This window comes from Ailuropoda melanoleuca, chromosome 1 (genome assembly GCF_002007445.2).
Source record: "Ailuropoda melanoleuca isolate Jingjing chromosome 1, ASM200744v2, whole genome shotgun sequence".
Lineage (NCBI taxonomy): Eukaryota > Metazoa > Chordata > Mammalia > Carnivora > Ursidae > Ailuropoda > Ailuropoda melanoleuca.
This window is the reverse complement of record NC_048218.1, coordinates 127678940-127702477: the sequence shown is the minus strand read 5'-3', so window position 1 is coordinate 127702477 and position 23538 is coordinate 127678940. Positions and strand designations below refer to the sequence as shown.

The following is a 23538-nucleotide window of genomic DNA, read 5'->3' as shown; positions in this document are numbered from 1 at the left end:
AAAGATCTGAAGCCTCTTGCTATCGAAGGAAACAATATTTGCCTAGCTTTCATGTACTACCAGCAATATTGACCATAATTAAATAATTTTATTTTACTTTAGCTTAAAATAGTCAATCTGCTTAAGTCAAATGCCAAAGTATCTATTTTTCCCCTGACTAGCTCCTCGATCATGTGGGAGACATTCACGAAGAAATATAACAAGTGAAAAACCTCCTGATACTTGGATATTTTTAAACTTACATGTTAAATGGGGTCGTGCAATATTTACTTAGTTAATCTTTGCTCTGTGTACTATTACGTTCTTTGTTCTCATCCATGGAGGGGATGAGCTGATTATGTCTTAACAAGAGGAGGTCATGTACCGCAGTGAAGATTTTTTTTTCTTAATCTGAGAGGCAGTCACTAACAAGCTTCAGCTGGAAGTGCTTGATGTTAAAACAGTGTGAACCTGTTCCTGGGCTAATAAACTATGTTCTTTCTGCCAACAAAAGGAAATCAATTTACAACTGTAATTAATTTTTAACATGCTCATTATTTTTATACTTTCATAGGTTGGTATCTATGTCAATTGATTTGTGAAATATCCTGTCCTGTTTGTCCTGGAGGAGATTCACAACCTGAAACATATTAAATTATTTAAATAAAAGAAATTAACATGTGATACGTTAATGCACGAGGGTCATACAACCCAACAAGCACCACATTTGATCTGATTTCAGGTGACGTGATAGTTCATGAGCATGTGGCGGACATCAAGAGAGCTCAACTGCAGTTTTGCACACACAAGGTAGAGCTGATGAGTGCGGCAGTGGAAGGGATAGGCAAATGCTGTCAGAGCTGCTCAACTCAAAATCATCACCTCTGGACACTCACCTATGGAATTTCTATTTCCAAAAAATAGGTGGGGAGTAGACTATTAGTCTTCACTTATGCTCAGATAAACAAAAACTAGCATGTATGTTTTTCCATAGAGGACTAAAGAGAGCGCCTATAATCTCTGGAACTTATTAGTACACAAATGACTGCAAATTGTTCTTATCTAGGAAGGCCATGACAACAAACTTAAGAGAATGGGAAACCATTCATTCAATGAGTGAATCTCATGTTGAAGGCACTGTGTGAGACACACAAAAAAAGACAAGGATCTTTGCAGCCTCAAAGAATTCAATATATCAGAGAAGACAAACACATAATAAAATGGTAATGACACAATATGAGAGGGATGCTAGTGACACGTATAAAGTCAACTATCTGATTATAGAGAAAAGAATGAGTAATAGGGAGGGAGGCAGATCACGGGCTCATGGAGAAATGGCATTTGCGGATGCAGAGTGGGTGTTTTTCAGAGAAGAAAGTTTATTATGAATGGTGTAGAGGGTGAATAAAGAAAGTAGCAGAAAATGGGGCCAGTCTGTAAAGAACCTTACAGGAAATGTTATGGAATGGAGAATTGATTTTGCAGATAATGTAACTCATTTAAAAAAGTGTAAGCAGAAAAACAAGATCAAATTTATTTAAGATTTATGCTGACGACTGTAGGGAAGACAAATTCAGAAGTACACAGTAACAGGGAGACCAGCCAGGATGCTGGGTGCAGTCGTCTAAGAGATAATGAAGCTACGTTTTAAAGGCAAAGGCAGCGTGCGTGGGAAGAAAGGAGTAAGTCCAAGAGACATCTGTACTTTGGAGGAAAAACAGACTGGACTTGATGACCAATTACAGGGAAACAAAAGTGTTCAGAGACGATTTCTCCACTGAACTTTTTTTTAAAAACCTGTATTATCTTTGTTTTTCTAGCAGCACCTAACACTGTGCATGCTATAAAGTAAGTGCTTTGTTAAAGGATGAATAAATAAATGATTAGTTTTGAAATCTAGGTAAGGCTGAAAAACAGAAAAAAGGTTTAGGGAATAATTTTTGGTTTGGATGTATCAGTGTGTGATGGACATGGCACGTTCAGGTATGACCGTTCAGTTGGCAATCTGGTCCAAAACTAGAGAGGATAAAGGCTAGAAATACAGGATTCAAAAGACATCAGCAGGCACACAGCACCTGAAGCTAAGGGAGTAGATTAGACAGTTGTGGGTACACTTATTTCCCTTTCTGGCTCCTAACATGGCATGATTACTCTTGATTCTAAGAATTCAACTCTTGGGGCGCCTGGGTGGCACAGCAGTTAAGCGTCTGCCTTCGGCTCAGGGCGTGATCCCAGTGTTATGGGATCGAGCCCCACATCAGGCTCCTCTGCTAGGAGCCTGCTTCTTCCTCTCCCACTCCCCCTGCTTGTGTTCCCTCTCTCGCTGGCTGTCTCTATCTCTGTCGAATAAATAAATAAAATCTTTAAAAAAAAAAAAAAAGAATTCAACTCTCACATTTAGAGTGTCCAAGGTGAGGGAGCAATTAGGTTCTATAGATGACTTGGCAGTGAGTACCCCAATTTCTCACTATGAGAAACTGAAATATGTCTTTGTATGGGCAGGTGTGGCACCAGTTATTGAAATATGTCTTTGTGCAGGCAGGTGAGGCCAATGTCCTCCAAAGGACTCCAAATAGTTGCGAGCTGACAAGAAATCAAGACAATTGCTCATTGGAAATCCCCTTAAGCATCAACATTTCCTCTAATCATCTTTTTATAAAAGTATTTTAAAATATAACACACATTTCCATAACATAGATTTTTCTAAATCATCTATCAAACTATTCCTATTAAAACTCCTTTCCTCATTAAAATAAACTAGTCATGAAGTTCTAACTAAGGTATGCATTTGCCTACATAGTCACTATATTCACAGTATAGGTTTTCTTAAACAGGCACATGCAAGCACATACCCCCATATGTTCTTTTGTGCTTTCAGGAAGAAAAAAAAAATTGCCAAGTCAAATAAAATTTATTGGTGTTGAATACATTTCCCCCCAAAATGTGAACAAAGGGCATACATTTGGAATATTTATTAGAAGCACTACTAAGCTTTGAGAAAGGTGGCTATAAAATATTGCCTACAAAAGTAAGGTACCAATGTATTATTTTACTCAGAAGTTGAAAGTATAATTTATGCAATTTTTTTAATCCCTTAGGCAGTATTTCACGTCACCCTTAAGCAATGGTTCCATTTTTCCAGAATTCAGTAAAAATGCCTATTGCTGGGCTTATATATTCACAAAGGCAAAGTGGCTACACTGAAGAAATTTAATACCAGATTTAGGGAAGACAAGAGAAGAAGAGAGTAGGGGTAAACACTGTTCTTTTACAAATGACAACAAGAAATTCAAGCTTTACCTCTGGGCAACAGACTAAAATATACTGTGCTTTTTTTCATCCTTGGAAATAATTAATATCAGTATTCCTTACCACCAAAGTAACTCCACTCTTTTCAAATACGAAATATCCCCAAATAGTTTTTTAAAAATCTCAGGAAATAGGCACCTTCTATGGAGTGTGTGATGGCAGAGTAGTAATACACCCACATCAGGGGTAGGAGTGGACTTGAGAATCTAATTTACTGCACCAGTGGAGACTGAGCACCATGGCAGTTGGGCCCTTCACTGCTAGAGAAGGGTCTGCCTCTGTCAGAGAGCACCCCTGCCGACCTATTCATCAGTGAAGTAGGCATTAAGTAAGCCTCCTTTACCATGTTTGCAATGAAATGTCGCACAGTCTCAGTTGTGGTTAAGAAAAAAATAGTAAGATTATTAGAAAATGTTAGCATTCGAGATATTTTCTGTGATTTATGTAATTTACCTTAACAGCATCAAGTATTTAAGTTGGATATTACAGAGAATATTGGAATGCTGGAACAAGCCAAATAAAGCACAGAGAAATTACAAAAGAATAGGTTTTCACATTTTCTACTACTCTAGTATGCAGGGAATTTGTTTTCAGGAAAACTGTTGTTTGCCAACCGTAATATAAAGAAAATTATCTTTCTTAAAGTCACTTCATATGAACATATTATAGCTAGTTTTAGGATGTTACCCTTTATGTTTACAAGGTTCAAATTCTCACCTAATCAGTACATGCATGTGATAATATTTCATCGACTATGATTTCTGATGTTATGTGACTAGCATTTGATAAATGTTATTACTTTTTCTGTAAAAATATAAGTCAAACAACTGTAATATTATGCAACAAACTAATTTTTTAAGGTAAAGAGGTTTATAATTATAAGTAAAGTATAAAATCAGCTTATTTGGTTAAAGTAGTTTTGGTTAAAAATTTACAAAAGTAGTTTGAAATATTGTATATAAAAGAGTGACAAAATAGGGTAACTTTTTTTTCTTTCTTGAAGTATTTTATTTATTTATTTACAGAGAGAGAGAGAGCACAAGCAGGGGGAACAGCAGGCAGAGGCAGAGGGAGAAACAGACTTCCTGCTGAGCAGGGAACCAGATTCAGGGCTCGATCCCAGGACCCAGGGATCATGACCTGAGCCAAAGGTAGATGCTTAACCGACTGAGCCACCCAGGCGCCCCTAGGGTAACTTTTAATCATGAAGTATTTGAAATACACCCATCTAACTTTTTAAGACCCCCTTAGTTTATAATAAGCCAAATATAATAGACCGCTTATTTGTCCATAACTTAACAAGTTTCAAGTCTTAACTGAGATTGTTTGATACCAACAGATACAACAGAATCTAATTTAGTTACAACTAAATTTAATTTGGTATTAGCAAAATTTAGTTATGAAACAGGTATTAAACAATCATGCTCCACAACACTAAGTTCAAGGCATGTCAGAAGGACAGATTCAACAAACAGGTTTGTTAATTTTACTTGGAACGAGACATTCAAATACCTATACTATCAAATAACAGAGACTACTGAAGTGAAAAATCCTATTTTTATCTATTCACCTTAAATATTTAAGTATTAGTTTTCCCGTTAAGTATCAGTTCCTTCATTCAGCATGTCTGTCCTCCAGTAAATACACACATAGGCCATTAACCCTAGTACAAGCCAGAAGCTGATTTGGAACTCCTCAGGGCAGGAATAGCATTCTCTTCACATTCATATTCTCTTTATCTAACACAGAGCCTGCAACATAGCAGGCCTCAATAAGGATCTGTTAAATGAAATCTTAAGCAGAGAAAGAAAAACTTAATTCCAACCAGGGAAAGAAGAGAAACACTTTGAATTTGCAGTATGAATTAAAGTAGATTAGCTAGATTAAAATATTTATATTTAAAATGTTTTTGAGTTAATATTAACAAAATCCCTTCTATACTATAAAAAAAAAACAGAAAATTATATAAATTTACTGAATAGCTACCTATATTTGAAGAAAGATGCCAAAAATCTGTTTTTGGTTAAATAAAAGGTTAGCAGCCCCAACAAGTGTAGTGAAAACATCTTCCAGCTATGGTAAATTAGAGATGAAGTAACTGCTTCAAAAAGCTCTCACAGATAAAATACATTATCATTCTGCATTCTGACTGATGATGATTTGGAAAATATCACAATTATTAGTTTAAATATACCCTGTATAGCTTATAAACCAACAATTAAATCAGCAGAAAGCTTAAGTTATCTAAATGCTACTACAATTAATGCAACCTTTATGGGGAAAGAGCAAGTTGATTTATGACCAAAAAATTAAACAGATATAACAAATATAGTCCAAATATATTCCATTATGTATATGGTATCATGATGTGAGTCCAAAAGCAGAGAAAGCAGAAATGGAAATGTATATTTTTGAAAAAACTATATCTGTACATTATACTTTGCTCAAAAAAATTCTTTAACTATTAAAAATTAAAATAAATTTATGAGAACATTTTAATTTTCCTTATTAAATTATGCACAACTAAACAGAAAGCCATTCAGAAATTAGATATTAATTACTGAAAAAATTCAACTTGTCTATATGGTACATAGAACTATTTTTTAAAGGAACAATGTATGCTCCTTATCTTTCAGCTACTTCTTGATATTAATTTAGACTGCAATTCTTATACAGGATATAACAATTATATCATTTTAAAACTTCTAAACTGTAATTACAGTGAACTATCTTCAAAAATAATTCTTCAAAATGCTAACTGATCAAATAAGATCAATGTCAGTACGTAATATATGTGTAATTAAATGTCCTTAATTTTTTAAAGACAATTTTCCCTTTAAAAGTCACTTTAGAAACCTCTACCAGTAATTTTAGAAATAAACTCTTCAGCAAGTTTATCCTCGAGAAAAGATAAAGCAATATGGCTTAATATTTTAAAATAATATACATGACTACAATCTTAAAGAATTATTCCTACTATCTTCACCGAAATATAAGACTATGGAGGAAGTGGCAAGGATGAGTAAGAGAAGATCAAGAAATATCAAAAGGATGAAATAGATCATGCAAAAATTTCCAAAAAAATTATCATTTTTCTTCAAGGAAAAAAAATGATAGAATAAAAAAGCATAACCTGGTTTTAATACGCTTTAAAAAAAAAGGGCAAGTGGTCCATTTATACAATGGAATATTACTCAGCTATCAAAAAGAACGATTTCTCAACATTTGCCACAACATGGATGGCACTGGAGGAGATAATGCTAAGTGAAGTAAGTCAAGCAGAGAAAGACAATTATCATATGGTTTCTCTCATCTATGGAACATAAGAACTAGGAAGATCGGTAGGGGAAGAAAGGGATAAAGAAAGGGGGGTAATCAGAAGGGGGAATGAAGCATGAGAGACTATGGACTCTGAGAAACAAACTGAGGGCATCAGCAGGGACAGGGGTGGGGGAATGGGATAGGCTGGTGATGGGTAGTAAGGAGGGCACGTATTGCATGGTGCACTGGGTGTTATACGCAACTAATGAATCATCGAACTTTACATCAAAAACCAGGGATGTACTGTATGGTGACTAAATATAATAAAAAAATATAATAATAATAAAAAAATGCATTTGATCCATTCAAAAAAAAGGGCAATTCAACAGTATTTCTTTTAAAGATGATAAATGGTCTTCAATAATATATCTGATCAAATTAAAATTTGAACGTAATACCTCTAAACTTTACTACTTCCTGCATGTAAATGGTATAGTTTACCCATTCTAGCCACAGACAGGAAAAAAAAAATGAAAACACAAGAATTAATGTTTTGCCATTCACAAAGTTCATACACATATATTATAAGAACTACATTTGTTTTGGGGCGCCTGGATGGCACAGCGGTTGAGCGTCTGCCTTCGGCTGAGGGCGTGATCCCAGCATTATGGGATCGAGCCCCACACAGGCTCCTCCACTGTGAGCCTGCTTCTTCCTCTCCCACTCCCCCTGCTTGTGTTCCCTCTCTCGCTGGCTGTCTCTATCTCTGTCAAATAAATAATAAAAATCTTTAAAAAAAAAAAAAAGAACTACATTTGTTTTATGTGACTGACAATTTTTAAAAAGAGCCATGATCTTGACTACAAGATTATATTAAATTGGATAAGAGTAAACTTATCTTAAAAGTCTCAGAAAAATTTAAAAATCATATTTCAATTTGATAAATCTGGGCATTAATCTAACATAAAAAATTAAATATGCTAATATTCTTTTACCTACTTATGAGACTAAAAAATTAATGAATAGAATTTTATCTAAAACCTAATAAAGAATAAATTCAGAAGAATACCAACCACAATACAATACTGCTACTAATACTATTATGAATTTGATCATTATTCTCAATTGGAATTTTAACAACTTTAAAGATCCTTAAGCTACGATTTTTATAACTTTTTTACATAATAGATTTAAATAGATTTGAATAAAATGCAATGGAAATAAAATTGCACTTCAAGAAAATTGTGAACAATTTTGTGATCAATTGTGAAAATTGATCAATTTGCTATATGTAAAAAATAATAAATAATTATATAACTGGTAATTCAAACTAAAAGAACAGCACATTACTATGAAACTATGAAATAAATCCTTAAAACAGTTGCATATGGAATAAATGATTAGAAAAATAATACATTATCATCTCATATAGGCACATAACAGCCAATAGAAAACACTTTACTTCCAGGTGGAAAATACTCATGCAACACAATTCTTTATCAATCTTATTTACATTTTCATGAACGTGTACATATGTGTGCATACATACATGTATATATCATTAAACATATTCAGGCAATTGTATTTTTGTTCAAATAAACCAATGTGTTCATTTAACAAACAGCTTTCTCTAAACATGAAAGACTTTAAGGAGTAAAGCTGTTTCCTTAGGTTCTTATAACTAGAATGCAGCAATATCACCACCTAGTGTTCTTCTTTTTTTTATTTTTTTATTTTATTTTTTTTAAATGATTTTTTATTATATTATGTCAGTCACCATACAGTACATCCCCGGATTCCGATGTAAAGTTCGATGCTTCATTAGTTGCGTATAACACCCAGTGCACCATGCAATACGTGCCCTCCTTACTACCCATCACCGGTCTATCCCATTCCCCACCCCTGAGGCCCTCGGTTTGTTTCTCATAGTCCATAGGCTCTCATGTTTCATTCCCCCTTCTGATTACCCCCCCTTTCTTTATCCCTTTCTTCCCCTACCGATCATCCTAGCTCTTATGTTCCATAGATGAGAGAAATCATATGATAATTGTCTTTCTCTGCTTGACTTATTTCACTTAGCATTATCTCCTCCAGTGCCGTCCATGTTGCAGCAAATGTTGTGAATTCGTTCTTTCTGATAGCTGAGTAATATTCCATTGTATATATGAACCACAGCTTCTTAATCCAGTCATCTGTTGAAGGGCATCTCGGCTCCTTCCACGATTTAGCTATTGTGGACAATGCTGCTATGAACATTGGGGTGTATATGGACCATCTAGTGTTCTTATCAAATAAGCACTGCCAATACAAATGTGGGCAGCCTTCTTTCACTTAAAAAATTAAGTGAACTTAAGGAAATTGCAATCCTATGGTCAAGAGTAAAGTCTGACGGCTGAATAAAACGATAAAAATAGGAACGGTCACTGGGAATCAGTGGGAAGGGGAAAAAAAACCTGTGGGAGAAACACCCTTTCTCTGAATGTGAGTTCTGCCACATTTTGTTCTTAAACACAGTATATATATATGCTTCTTGATTGTCTTAGATACTTTATTGACCAAGCAAAAGTAGAGCTCAATTCCTTAGGGTTAGTTGCATCTATCCCTCAGTATTCTCTCACCCTTTGTATCCCAAATGGGAATCACTGAGATCAAGTCCTAAATGATTTATCATCAAATGAACACAAACAAATTCATTTAAAGCCATGTTTTAAATATATAAAATTATCATTTTGATTACTGCTAGTGAGAAGAAATAAAGAGCAAAAACTTCATTAAGGCTGTTAGGTTGAAGAGAATTTAACTTCATTTAAAAAATAAAGATGCATTTAGGCCAAGTTGTTTCTTAATTACATTACAGACACTGCTGAAAACACAGACTGGTGATACTGTTCTTCTCTAACCAAAGCCTCAGAGCAGCTAGTAAATCTCCAAATCAGCAACCTCTTGTTGGTTTTGACTGACTATCCCTATAAACCTAGACCCGCTACTGGGAAAAATCTGCATCCAAGTCTGGTTGCTGCCAGTGATTTGCTGTGTGGCCTTGGGCAGATCTTTTAGGCACTGAGCTTCAGTTCCCTCTCCTTTTTTAAAGATTAACCTAGTACGCAGCAAACTTTATAAATGCAAAACACTCTAGCAACATAAGGTACGATGTGGAAGGCATCAACAGCAAGGTGTGATGTGCGGTGATGGCACTACTACTTGTACTGGACCACAGCGACAACAACTACTGTCACTATGACGATACCACCCCATCCACTCTCAACGAGATAACGAGATTGGGGCGACAGTTCACAAATGTATTTTGTTTTTTTCCCAGTCCCGTCCCTTTACTCCTATCATCTCCCCTTCTTAAATCTCTAACTAACTTTATCCACTGGAAGTAAGATGTTAGCTTTATCTATTACTTTTCCTTTTTATTTATCCAATTTCTCATTTTTTTTGTATAATAAACAGGTATCACTTACATAAACTAGAAATACTTAAAGAAACAAAACTCCTACTCATTCTCCACAGCCTGGCTCCACTTTTCACCTTTTCTGTGAAGCTGTCTTTCTCTCACCCTACCCAATCCAGAAGTGCTCTCTCTCTGCTCTAGAATTCTCAGCAGCACTATCCAGCATCCATTTACAGCCTTATACCATTATTTTTATGTATATGTTTTATTCCCCCAGAATAAATTACAAACTTTCCAAAAGGAATAAACATTTATTATCCTTCCCTCTCTCTCCTTCACACAAAGGTAATTTTGGGGCACTTGAGAAGTACAATCACATGTGATGCAAATGCCTTCCTTAACTCTCTACCTCACTTCTCTGCTTTGGTTCTCAATGATTTACTCATGTCATGTTGGGAATACCATTTAACCTCTCTAAAGCTCAATTCCTTTTAATAAAGATAATGGAAGCTGCCTTCTGTTCCATAGTTATTGCAATAGCAAAAACGAAACAAAAAATCTCTACTATATGCAGAAAGCTTTTAACAAAATGTGAAGTCTGATTACAAATTAATTTCAGGGGGTGCCTGGGTGGTTCAGTTGGCTTAAGCATCTGCCTTCAGCTCAGGTCATGATCCTGGAGTCCTGGGATCTAGCCCCAGATAGGGCTCCCCACGGCTCATCAGGGAGCCTGCTTCTCCCTCTGACCCTCTCCCCTCTGGTGCTCTCATTCTCACTCTCTCTCTCTCAAATAAATAAAAATCTTTAAAAAATAAACAAACAAATAAATAAATAAATAAAGGGACACCTGGCTCAGTCAGTTAAGCATCTGCCTTCGGCTCGGATCATGATCCCAGGGTCCTCAGATCAAGTCCCACATCAGGCTCCTTGCTCAGCTGGGAGCTGGCTTCTCCCTTTGCCTGCTGCTCCCCCTGCTTGTGTTCCCTCTCTCTCTTTCTGACAAATCAATAAATAAAATCTTAAAAAAAAAATAGTCACTACGACTTAAAAAAAATCATTTAAAAAATTTTTTTCATTTAAAAAAAAATGGAAAAAGAATCCCTATAATACAGATTAAAGCTGAATTATATTTTTCAAGTTACCAGCATTAGGGCCGCCAATCTACCTATCTAAGCAGTTATTCACATAGCTTAATAACCAACTAGACTACCTTTCTTCAAGAACACAATAAATGTAGATACAATTTTCTATAAATGCTGACTTACATAAAAATTATCTAACTTCAATGTTGAGAACGTTGAGAACATATCTGTTTTTGGTTCTCAAAGTCTTCTTTAAATGAAAAGTTAAAAGTTAGCATCATATAGGGGTGCTTGAGTGGCTCAGTCGGTTAAGCATCTGCCTTCAGCTCAGATCATGATCCAGGGGTCCTGGGATCAAGCCCCAGGGTGGGCTCTCTGCTCAGCATAGAGTCTGCTTCTCCCTCTGTCCACCCACCCTGCTCCCCTGCTCATGCTCTCTCTCTCAAATAAATAAATAAAATCCTAAAAAAAAAAAAAACTTTACCACCATACATTAGATTATAAGTCAAACATCCGATATTCAGGGACTAAATTTATTTGCAGCAAATTTAAACATAAATGTTATTATTTATATATTTCTCAACCTAAAAACATATACAGAGAACAAAATGCTCATTGTAAAATCTGAAGTGCTTTTCAATACTGCTAGTCACATCATCTGATTTATCATCTACCCATTGATACCATATGCTAAGAACTGTTTTTCTGGACCATTTAAGAAATCTATTGTGACTGTATTTTTAATAGATTTTTTCTTAAAATGTGAACTAAAAAAAATACCCTTAATGACTTTATTTTATTTAAAAAAGTCGTATTTCATATTTTTATGGTACTGCTGCCATCTAGTGAAAAATTTTGAGAACTTAATCATTCTGGAAAAATTTTTTTTAATATACTGTTGACATATATATGAGCAATAAGGATACTACAGATTACTTTCTTACAAATAAATTTTTAAAAATTTTGTGTTCATTATGTTCTACATAATAATTCATCAATTTAATCATGAAACCACTTATTTAATCAGCAAGATAATTATAATTGTTTAATTTAAAAATTCCTTTATTGAAAAAATAAAACATCTGGAAACATCAAGTTGGTTTTGTCATCAAGTTATACCTGTAAATAGAAGCAAATTCAGGGATACACTCAAAGATTCTATATTTGGAATTTTCAAGTACTTACCAAGAACACTGTTCATTGCTTAGTTAAAACAGTAACATATGCTAACTAAAAATCTAAATGCCTGGAACTATACCAACTATACTACCTGAAGAATTCCATAAAGACAGAGAGGACAGATAAGAACCTATTATTAAGCTTACCTGGGAAAAAATGTTTGCTGTTGGAGCAACTCTACTGTCCACGATACTATATAATATTGCTAATAATCTGTCTAGTGGAAATGGTTTTGGTCCGAGAAGATGATTGCTCGTCTGTAACAAAAAGAACACGGATTTTCTTCTTGTAGCAGAACTCACCTTCTGTACCACAAATTCCCAGTAACAATATACATATACCCCAAAGATCCTAACAATTCTAACTTCTACTCTCTACGTTAAAACCTTAGCTGATATAAAGACTTATCTTTCAACATTTTCTTCAAGATTTTCTGACTTAGCATAAACAGGTATTAAATAAACAACTCACAAGTCATCCATTCTTAGTCCTGAACATCACACCTATTTTGTTGTTATAACCAGATGGTAAGCCAGGTCATCTGTCAAAATAGTGCATAACCAAAACCAGGGTCCGGGTCCTAACTCCTCAACTAGAACTTACTCTTTAGTTTTCACTATTCATTCCTTTTTGTGCCACCACCAGGAAAATACACTTGTTCACCATTAATAGTTCTAAAAAGATCAGTTATAGTAAATGCTAGTTTAGAAAACTAATAAAAGATTTGATAATTTGTGAATAAGCTGTCAGCCTGAAACAATGTAAACTTAAAAACTGAAAGATCATAAAATGTGCATATTTGTGTACAAAGCCATATGGTACAATTTCTTGTCATCAGAAAACTGAAGTGCTCAAGGTCTACTCTAAGACAATTTTAGTAGCACTGTTAGAATGTAATATCTATATTACTGATGGCAAATAAATGGAAATCTGTATTTATATGCATAAGAAAAATTATTTCTTTAAAGAATGACTGTAAAAAAAAAGCCTACACAGAATTAAAAAGTGAAGTATGTGTTTACCTCAGCTACTTATATCTAAGAAATAGTTTAGAAATCATTTTCCAGGTCTTAAATTTTATATCCTTTCTCATTAAATACTTCAAGCATATAGAAAAGTATAGAGGCTGATATTTAAATAATAATGTGCCCAGCACCCAATTTGTGATATGTGCAAAGGAAAAAAAACATTAGATCACATTACAGATAAACTGAAGCTCCCTTACACCCCTCTCACATTCCATTATCTCCCAAAAGGAACCACTATCCAGAATGTGATGTTTTTACCACTTTCATGACAATTTTTATACTGCTACTATAGGTGTATTTATAAACAATATACAGCACTATCTGCAAGATCTAATCTCATATAAATGACATTAATTTGGACATATCACTCTACTAAGTTGCTTTTTTCCTTCAATATGTTTTTGAGGTTTATCCATATTGATACACACGCTTCTAAGTCCCATTTTTAAGCAACTCTACAAATTCCACTTTATGACAATTCACTATCTACTTCTAAAAATTCATCACTATAATTCATCACAAATTATCCTGTGATGGGCCATCCTGTACATTTCTCCTTGTGCACATGTGTGAGTTTCTCTAAGTGGGACTGAGAAACTAAAGTAGAAAGCAGAGGGCAGAGACAATGCTGTATGATCACCAACACTTCGTCTGGGGCACAGGGAAGCCTACATTTCCTAGTTATCTCCAGCCATTAGATGACTGGGGGTGAATGTGACATCACCTACTTCCAAGCCTGGCCTTTCAAACCTTTAATCTTCTTTTAATCCTTTAATCTTCTTACCCTTTGGTGGCCACTTTAGAAATCACCATGTTTTACTTGGCATCACTACAAAAGAGGGCCACCCAACCCATACTACACTGTGTCAGGAGTAACATATAAATCTTTGTTATGTTAATCCACTCAGAGTTTGGGGGGTTTATTTTTTGCTACAGCCCAGCCCAGCTTACCGTGACCAATACAAAGTACATGCACGTATTAACTTCATTATCGCTAACCTACAGAATACGCAGGCTCTTATTCCTCTACATTATCACCAATAAAATCATCAGATTCTTTTAGTTTTGCCAATCCAAGAACATGAAATAACAGCTGTTGTTTAAGTTTCATTTGTCAAAAAAAGAAATAAAAATAAAGATTCATTTTTCTCACTAGTGAATGAGGCTGATAACCACGTCAGGTTTGTTAGACATTCAGGTTCCTTTTTATATCATTTACCCACATATCGATTGGATTTTTGCCTTTTTCTTACTGGTTTATATATGTCTTCTAAAAATTTCTAGATACTAATCATTTGTTACTAATCATTTGTCAGTTGTGTGAGTTTAAGAATAGTGGTTAACATCGGGGTGCCTAGATGGCACAGTCGGTTGAGCATTTGACTCTTGATTTCAGCTCAGGTCATGATCTCAGGGTCATGAGAGCCAGTCCCGTGTTGGGCTCTGCACTTAGCGCAGAGTTTGCCTGAGATTCTCTCTCTCCCTCTGCCTCTACCACAGAAGTATTGTGAATTCTGCCCCCACATCAGTGTTAAGCCCTGGTTTCCAGATGAAATTCTCAGGGAAGACTTTTGTCCTCCTTTCACACAAAGTCAGAGTTTGGCAGGGAAATTTCCTTACCAAATCCATTTGCTTGGAATGGAAAATTTTTCACTTTTCAAGTTTTCTGGTTAGAAAACACATACCCAATTTAAAACCAAAGTGTTCTAGAGGCACGTGAGGCATGTGATAGTTACTTTCCTCACTGAACTGGTTTTGTGTGTTATACATGCAAACTGGCTTCCCTTCTAGAAGGGAAGGCAAAATCTGAGAAATGCCTGCTAACTCCACCACAGAGCTCATTGAAGAGAATGAAGGCCTGTAAGAATAGATCAAAAAAGGAAATCAAATCTAATTTTTGAGGAGTTAAATGGCATCAAATTTGGTGTCAAGTTACACCAAGAAAAATAGAGACAGAAACTTAGTTATGGACGTTTATACTAGAAAAACTAAAACTAGAAACAATTCAGAGAAGAGGGGAATGAGACTATGGGTGAAGACGGGGAAAACTGCTGCTTTTCTTCATAAACTGATGGGCAAATAATCTGACATCACACACAGGCATTAGTTGAATTAAAAGTAAAATCTTTAAAAATCAGTGTCAGCTGAGGACAGAGAAAAAGAATTATACAACTGAAGGTATATAGTATTTTCAAAACAACTGGTTTTTTTTGTTTTGTTTAATTTATTATGTTATGTTAGTCACCATACAACACATCATTAGTTTTTGATGTAGTGTTCCATGATTCATTGTTTGCATATAACACCCAGAGCTCCATGCAATACGTGCCCTCCTTAACACCCATCACCAGCCTATCCCAATCCCCCACCCCCCTCCCCTCTGAAACCCTCAGTTTGTTTCCCAGAGTCCATAGTCTCTCATGGTTCATTCTGCCTTCTGTTTACCTCCCCTTCATTCTTCCCTTCCTTCTCCTACCGATCTTCCTGCTATTTCTTATGTTCCATAAATGAGTGAAACCATATAATTGTCTTTCTCTGCTTGACTTATTTCACTTAGCATAATCTCCTCCAGTCAAAACAACTGTTAAAATAATTATTCGTGTGGTTTGTTTTTTAATGTGTCCTGGCTTGATTAGATTGAGAGCTTCATGAAGGCAGAGATAACGGCTATTTTGTTCTCCACTCTCCATAGCATCCAGCAGAGTGCCTGGCATAAAATAAGCATTCAATCAAGATTTCAGGAAGAGAGGGAACAAAAATATAAACTAATAGGTATACGCAGGGAGCTTTCAGTTAAGCTCAAATTTTAAAACATGAACCAAAGACAAAAGAGGCTACTATAAAGGTCAAATCAGTAAGAATCACTTCAAAAGAACTACAGTTCCTTTACAACTAGAGATATTCTTACGAGGTCTTGGCTCATATTGTTCCCTCTGTCAAGATTGTCCTTCTCAGGGAGTGCTAGGATGTCACAGTCCTCACTGACCTTCATACAGCACTCATATATCTCCCACCTCAAAATCCTTAAATGGTTTTCTCTGTCTAAAGAACAGGACTAAAATTCTTAGCCTTATGTTCATTCTTCAATTTTTTTTATTCTACCTATTCATTTGTAAATACCCACAAATATCACCAAGTGCTGAGACACAGAGGTGAACAGATGGGCTTCCTTCCCTTAAGGAACTGGTGAGTGACAAAATTCCTCCACAACCTGGCCTCACATGACTTTTCTCTGAAACTCACTTTACAGTTCAGTGGAATACCCCCTCTCTCATCTTTGCACATCCAGTTCCACTTTTTTTTTTTTTTTTTTTAGATTTTTTTGAGAAAGAGCGAGTGAGAGAGAACATGAGTGGGGGGGAGTGAAGCAGACTCCCCGCTCAGCAGGGAACCCGACAGGGGGCTCGATCCCAGGACCCTGAGATCATGACCTGAGCCCAAGGCAGACACTTAACAGACTGAACCACCATGGCGTCCCAGTCACCACCATTCTTGTGTGCCCATTCATATGCAAGCCCTACCACAGATCCTTCCCTGACCACCCCAGCTATAAGTACTCCCTCCTAACAATCCTTTACTACCCAAAGCACACACATAAGAAAGAAGGTACAAAATCAATAATCTGCCTATAGTGGAAAGCCTAATCAGAGATGTCTCAGTGAGGAGGCAATACCAGAAAAAATTTTCCGCTCCAAGCAAATGGATCTGATAAGGAAATTTCCCTGACAAACTCTGACGCTGTGTGAAGGGAGGACAAATGTCTTCCCCGAGAATTTCAATTAGAAACAGGGCTTAACACTGATGTGGGGGCAGAATTCACAGTACCTCTGTGGTCTGAAAACCTCCAAGGCTAAGAACTGAATTTCAAATGATCACAGGTTACTGGTGTTCTTAAGTGCCTGCACAAGAAGTAAACGTAAAATCTTTCAAAAAGAACACACCTCAGGCCTCAAAAATTCCAAGATGAAGTTCAGGCAACAACTAAAAATAATGAAATGTTCAGGAGCAAGGCATTATGTGCATGAGCCAACAAAAACAGAAAATGGAGAATTCGTAGATCAACAAAGACTTCTAATACCAGAATATAAGAGAGAACATAAAATATTTTTATGTTAAAGAAAAATGGGACTAGGAAAAATATAAAAGTGATGAGAGTTGAAATGAACCAATGAAACATCTAAAAATTACAAATGACATTACTGGAATGATAAAGATGATGTAAACAGAAGAGACAAAGTCAGAGAGAAAGAACACAGAACTGAAGAGATCACCCAGAAAAAAGCACACAAAGACCAAAGGTAATAAAGAATGAGAAGACTTAAGAGATGAAGAGAACAGAGTGGGAAGGTCTGACTTATGTCTAATCAGTGTCTCAGGAAGACATATTACAATGAGGGAGAGGCTAATATTTGAAAAGTTAATTCATCAGCACTGAATAAAGGCATCGTTATTCAAATTCAGGAAACAAAATGAATCCCAATTAAAAAATTCAATTCCAGATCCACCATGTTGTGAAACAGTAAAAACACTAAAGGAAAATGAGAAGAGAACTTATAAGCAGCTAGAGAAAAACAGAGATATCAACAAAGGAATAACAAATAGCGGATTTTTTAGGGGCAACAATAAAGCCAGGGACAGCAAAACAATGTCTTCAAAATCGTGAGAAAACACTATCATTTCAGAAGGGCATTAGAGAAAAACTTCTTTTAAGAATGGGACTGAGAAACAAGACTCACAGCTCCTATGTTACGAAGTTAACAGGTAGGACTTCATCTTTTGTCAAGAAAGGCAGCAGTGGTTTCGATGTACAAAACAGAACAAGTATCTGAGCAGTCCAAACGCTCCTCTGCCAATTTCAGTGTGGCCCTATACCCTGTCTTCGAATGTGCTCAGGGCCTCTGATTTCTAAGATGTTCCAGACTCCCCAGGTCAAATCTGCTTGCTTTTGGGCTTAGGTGCCTGCCTTGTTGGCCTATTTAGTCATCTGTGCATCTGCCTACAATGCTGTTCCAAGTTGTGCGGGTCTCTCATCCACTTAGTCCCTATGTATTCACCTTTCTTATTTCTTCAGGGTCACTTTTGTGAGGGTTTCAAAGGGGAAAAGAGGAAAACCAGCTGTGTTTAGTTAAAAATTCCACGGTAATCTTTTTCGTCTATGAATTCACTAAAAGAACTTGTCAACTCACTTTTATCTCCAATACCAGCTCACTTGAATGTGTCTTCGTCACCACATTCGACTTAACAAAATACCACTACAACGTTATAACGGTACCTTATCAATAAAAACTTCTTATATCCAATAACTAATAAAAGCATGCATTTATATACTTTCTACAGTATCCTGAATTCATGAGTTTTTCCCAAGAGAGAAATTAAAAGGTAAATACCTTTTCATGTTTCTTTAGAAAGTTGGTTTTCTTGATTTTCCCATGATGCTGCAATTAAGGAAAATAATTAAGATGGAGAAAAAAGGTGATACGCCACAAAAGCAGAAAACATAATTTAAAACATGGCACATATAATACTAATTTACATATCTTAGGCTTTCTTATTTTATTGCCACTTAAAATATCAACATATTTTTAGGCTGCTTTGACTTTGACTTCAATTATATACAAGATTACTTCTGTATGAAAGATGTTAAAATAAAATAGTGATACTTCCTAAGAGATTAACTTATTATATTGATTTAGTACAGCATATTTGTTTCTATAAAAACAAAACTTCCACAGATAAATGGGTTTTTATTCATCCCTTAAGGCAGGGTATCAATTCACATTAAGAAACACTGAGAACATTTGGTTCAGCATTTGGGATTTAATGGTGGAGAAAAAACAGATGTGGTCCTTGCCTTCATAAAACAAAGACTAGTGGGAGAGATAAGCAAAACAACAAATAAAAATTTACTACAAATAGGGGCGCCTGGGTGGCTCAGTCAGTTGAGTGTCTGCCTTCAGCTCAGGTCATGAGCCTGGGGTCCCGGGATCGAGCCCTGCATTGGGCTCCCCGCCCAGGGGGAAGCCTGCTTCTCCCTCTCCCAATCCCCCTGCTTGTGTTCTCTCTCTCGTTATCTCACTCTCTGTCAAATAAATAAAATCTTTAAAAAAAAATTCATTACAAATATATTTAATAATGAATCAAATTGCATTTTTTTTCCAAAAAGAAAAGAATTCCAAAATGGGATTTCTCCAACTAATGTACATGCAGAAGAGGCTTCTGAATGTTCTAGATAATGCTGTATGGAATGCATGGCACTACTGTAGGAGCTTTAGAACAATGAAGGAGTTACCAACGTTAAAATTATTACCATCGCTCATACTTTACACAAAACATTATTTATATATTTTTTAAATCTAGAATTATTACCTAAAGTATACCTGAACTCTTCTGTGAAGCTACCTACTTTCCCCATTCAGGTTGTGACCTTAATTTAAAATCTTAAAGAGTAAGTCCTAAATGTACATTTAGCAATCTCTTATTCTAATATCTGCCCCTGAGAAACTTATAGGTGTTGAGAAATTTTAAAACATTTCCGGAATCTTCGAAAACAAAGTAAAAAGAAATAATTATTACCTTAAGGAAGAACCTCTTGTCAGTTCTTGCTGGATTGTATGAAGCAAGGTATGCAGCAATCAGAATAAACTTAGAGTAATAGGGAAGCTCCACATGAGTATATGCCGAGAGACCTACATAACAAAAATCTTTTATGAAGGCATTTAATAGGCTACCATTAGATTTTAAGTATCTCTCTTTCTTTTCTCACTGATCTTTTGACTTCCATATGGTGTTCTCTGGTAAAAATGACCTACTCCTTGAGCTTAAAGTGCCACTATAATGGGCAGCAGCAGTGGTGGTGAACATTACTATTAATCATATGCTTGCTCATTCTATTATTTTTGCTTAGCTCCTCCTATTCTGAAGTCTAAATCCTACCCATCCTGCCCATCAAAGCCATACTTTCCATTAAACTTCCCCTGCTGCTCTCCTATCATACCAAAATAATAGAAAAACTATCCCTACTATGAATTCCTACTTTGTGGATTTCAGTTACGGCCCATGTAACTTTATACACTGTATTAACAGTTAGTTGTACATAAATTATATTTCTTACCAAGCTATATATAATATTTGCTGAAGGAAACACATCTGGGTTTTGGTTTTGGGGTTTTTTTGTATCCCTACAGTACCCCACATGAAGGAAGTGACTAAATGAATGGATAAATAAAACAAAGGAGCCAGTCAAATAGCATCAATTTTTTACAGGAAAGAAAGGAATTTGATATATACTGAACATCTAGCAGACACTGTGCAAGGTGTCGCCTTATCACTGAGGCATCTCCAAATCTTTGCAGTAACTTAAAGTTAGACATTCTTTTCATTTTAGATGAGGACACTGAGTTGGGTTCGAGGTCATACAGTTAGGGAATTACTGCAGATTTTCTAACGCCGGCATCTACTCCTTTCCATTGGAACACACAACTGAAAATCACTTGTACACCAGCTAGGGCATTGAGAAACAAAACAGACAAAAGAGAATTGCAACACCACTTAATTCTATACCATTTCCTCCAACCACTACCCAGTGATCTACTTTTTAAAATAAGAATACTTTAGATACTCGCTCAATTTTTGTTAAGTGAACTTGTTCTATTGGGATAAATCCAAAGTAATAGTTTCTTTAAATAAAACAAAAGCACAAAGCTTTTTTAAACATAACCAACAGGAATGCATCCCTCAAACTGGGTTAACATAAAACCCAAGAAATACATACATACTGAGATAAAATTGTGTCATACACCTGAACAAAGGCTTTTAAAGAAATTAAATTGCTTGATTTTTATATGACATAATCCAACATTTAGAAAATAGAAAACTGGTATTCGAATTATTTCCTCTCATAAATTGGAGTTTCACTTAAGAGAAAATCATTAATTAAAATATCGTAATTTGTAAATTTTTTTCCATAACACTATTTACTGACTGATGCTCTTTAGTATTAACTTCAATATCTTGATTATTAGTAATCAATTAAAGAAATGTCTCTGGTAACTGTCTCAATACTTCCTTTGATACCTTTAAGTTGTGTTGGATCCGTGTCATCTTTCTGTACCTTTTCCCACTGTGAACTGAGAGAAAATAGAAGAGCAATAATGATTTGAAAATATAAAATCAATATACTGTACTTAAAAATAGTCCTAGAAAAAGTAATTTTTTGGTTTAAGAAAACAGTCAATTTCCTTATAAATAAGACAATATATACATGCATGTTACATGTTTGCGCCTCAACGAAATCATTTAGTACTAGAACAATATAAACTTACATATCAATATCCAGATGTTATTTTAATCTTTTTTCCTGATCACAATTTTAAAGCTATCAAAAACTACCAATAAATAAATAACATCACCTATCCTTCAGTAAAACTCCCAATGCTCCAGTTAGCGTATTAGATGCAACTGTTATACACTATTTCTAACTCCATAACAATCTCTCTTTTTAAAGATTTTATTTATTTGAGAGAGAGAGAGAACACGCACATGCATGCGCGTGCGCGCACAAGCAGAGGAAAGGGGCAGAGGGACAGGCAGAAGCAGGCTTCCCTCTGAGCAGGAAGCCCAATGTAGGGCTCGATCCCAGGACCCTGGGATCATGACCTGAGCCAAAGGCAAATGCTTAACCAACTGAGCCACCCAGGTGCCCCTGCATAACAATCTCTTAAAATAAGTACCATTTTATCAGAAAATTGAGGTCGACAGGTTAAGCTGCCCAAGGACACCTGGCCAGTCAGTAACACAACTACGACCTGAATCCTTATAGAATGCCTGCAAAGTTCATGCCATTTCTACTGCCCCACTCTGATCTTACTTGCAATTAAAACTATTAAACACCGTCAAATATTATTAAGAATATGAAGTCATGATATGACAAATCAAATTCATTAGGAAACACACTACAGTGCAGGAAAAAGACTGCCCTGAGACACAGAAGTTTTAGCTGTATGACCTTGAATAAATCAATAACCTTCTCACCAAAAAATAAGGCAGTTAGATGCAATGATGTGTAAGAACCCTCTCAAACTCTTTAACTCAGTTCTTAAAATACTAATTTAAAAGTAAATGCCAGACCAGAACTAAAGATCCCAAATCAAACTGTATGTATTTTTTTCAAATCTGCAAGCATAGCTGAAAATTATGGAAATATAGGCATACCTCATTTTATCATGCTTCACTGTGCTTTGCCGATGGTGCATTTTTTTTACAAATTGAAGGTTAGCAACCCCCTGCATCAAGCAAGTCTACCAGTGCCATTTTTCTCACAGCAACTGCTCACTTCATGTCTTTGTCACATTTGGGTAATTCTCATACTATTTCAAATTTTTTCATTTTTATTATTCCTTATGGTGATCTGTGACCAGTGATCTTTGATATTACTATTCTAATTGTTCTGGGGGTAACAAACTGCACCCACAGAAGATGGCAAACTTAACTGCTCCACTGACTGGCCATTCCCCCATCTCTTCCTTTCCTTGGGCTTTCCTATTATCTGAGACACAACAATATTGAAATAAGGCCAATTAATAACCCTACAGAGGCCTCTCAGTGTTCAAGTGAAAGAAGAGTCACACGTCTCTCACTTTAAATCAACAGCTAGAAATGATTATGCTTAGTGAGGAAGTCCTGTCAAAAGCTGAGACAGACCAAAAGCTAGGCCTCTTGCACCAGTCAGCCAAGTTGTAAAGGTAAAGAAAAAGTTCTTAAAGGAAACTGAAGGTGCTACTCCAGTGCACACACAAATGGTAAGAAAGCAAACAGCCTTATTGCTGATATTGAGAACATTTTAGGGGTCATGGATATGGACAGTGATATGGACAGAAGATCAAACCAGCCACAACACTCCCTTAAACCAAAGCCTAATCCAGAGCAAGGCCCTAACTCTTCAATTCTATGAAAGCTGAGAGAGGTGAGGAAGCTATAGAAAAAAAGTTTGAAGCTAGCAGAGGTTGGTTCATGAGGTTTAGAGAAAGAAGCCGTCTCTATAACGTAAAAGTGCAAGTTGTGAAGCAGAAGGTGCTGATGTAGAAGCTGCAGCAAGTTACTCCAGAAGATCTAGCTAAGGTCATGAATGAAGGTGGTCGCACTAAACAAGGCTTTCAGTGTAGGTGAAACCGCCTTCTATTGGAAGAAGATGCCATCTGGGACTTTCACAGCTCAGAGCTGACTCTCTTGTAAGGGGCTAATGTAGCTGGTGACTTTAAGTTGAAGCCAATGCTCACTGACCATTCCAGAACTCTTAAGCCCCTTA

The 23538-nt window shown here is 35.8% G+C and overlaps 1 protein-coding gene across 1 annotated transcript in view; it reads right to left on the bottom strand.

Moving 5' to 3' along the window:
• Window positions 1-23538, bottom strand: part of ORC5 (origin recognition complex subunit 5) — an 85323-nt gene that overhangs the window by 25220 nt on the left and 36565 nt on the right. Inside the window, exons 9-12 of the mRNA XM_002926931.4 lie at window positions 21309-21361; window positions 19809-19921; window positions 18623-18670; window positions 12354-12464 (exon numbers count right to left, since the gene is read on the bottom strand). Of these exons, the coding sequence (XP_002926977.1) occupies window positions 12354-12464; window positions 18623-18670; window positions 19809-19921; window positions 21309-21361 (325 nt within the window). The remainder of the gene's footprint in view (window positions 1-12353; window positions 12465-18622; window positions 18671-19808; window positions 19922-21308; window positions 21362-23538) is intronic.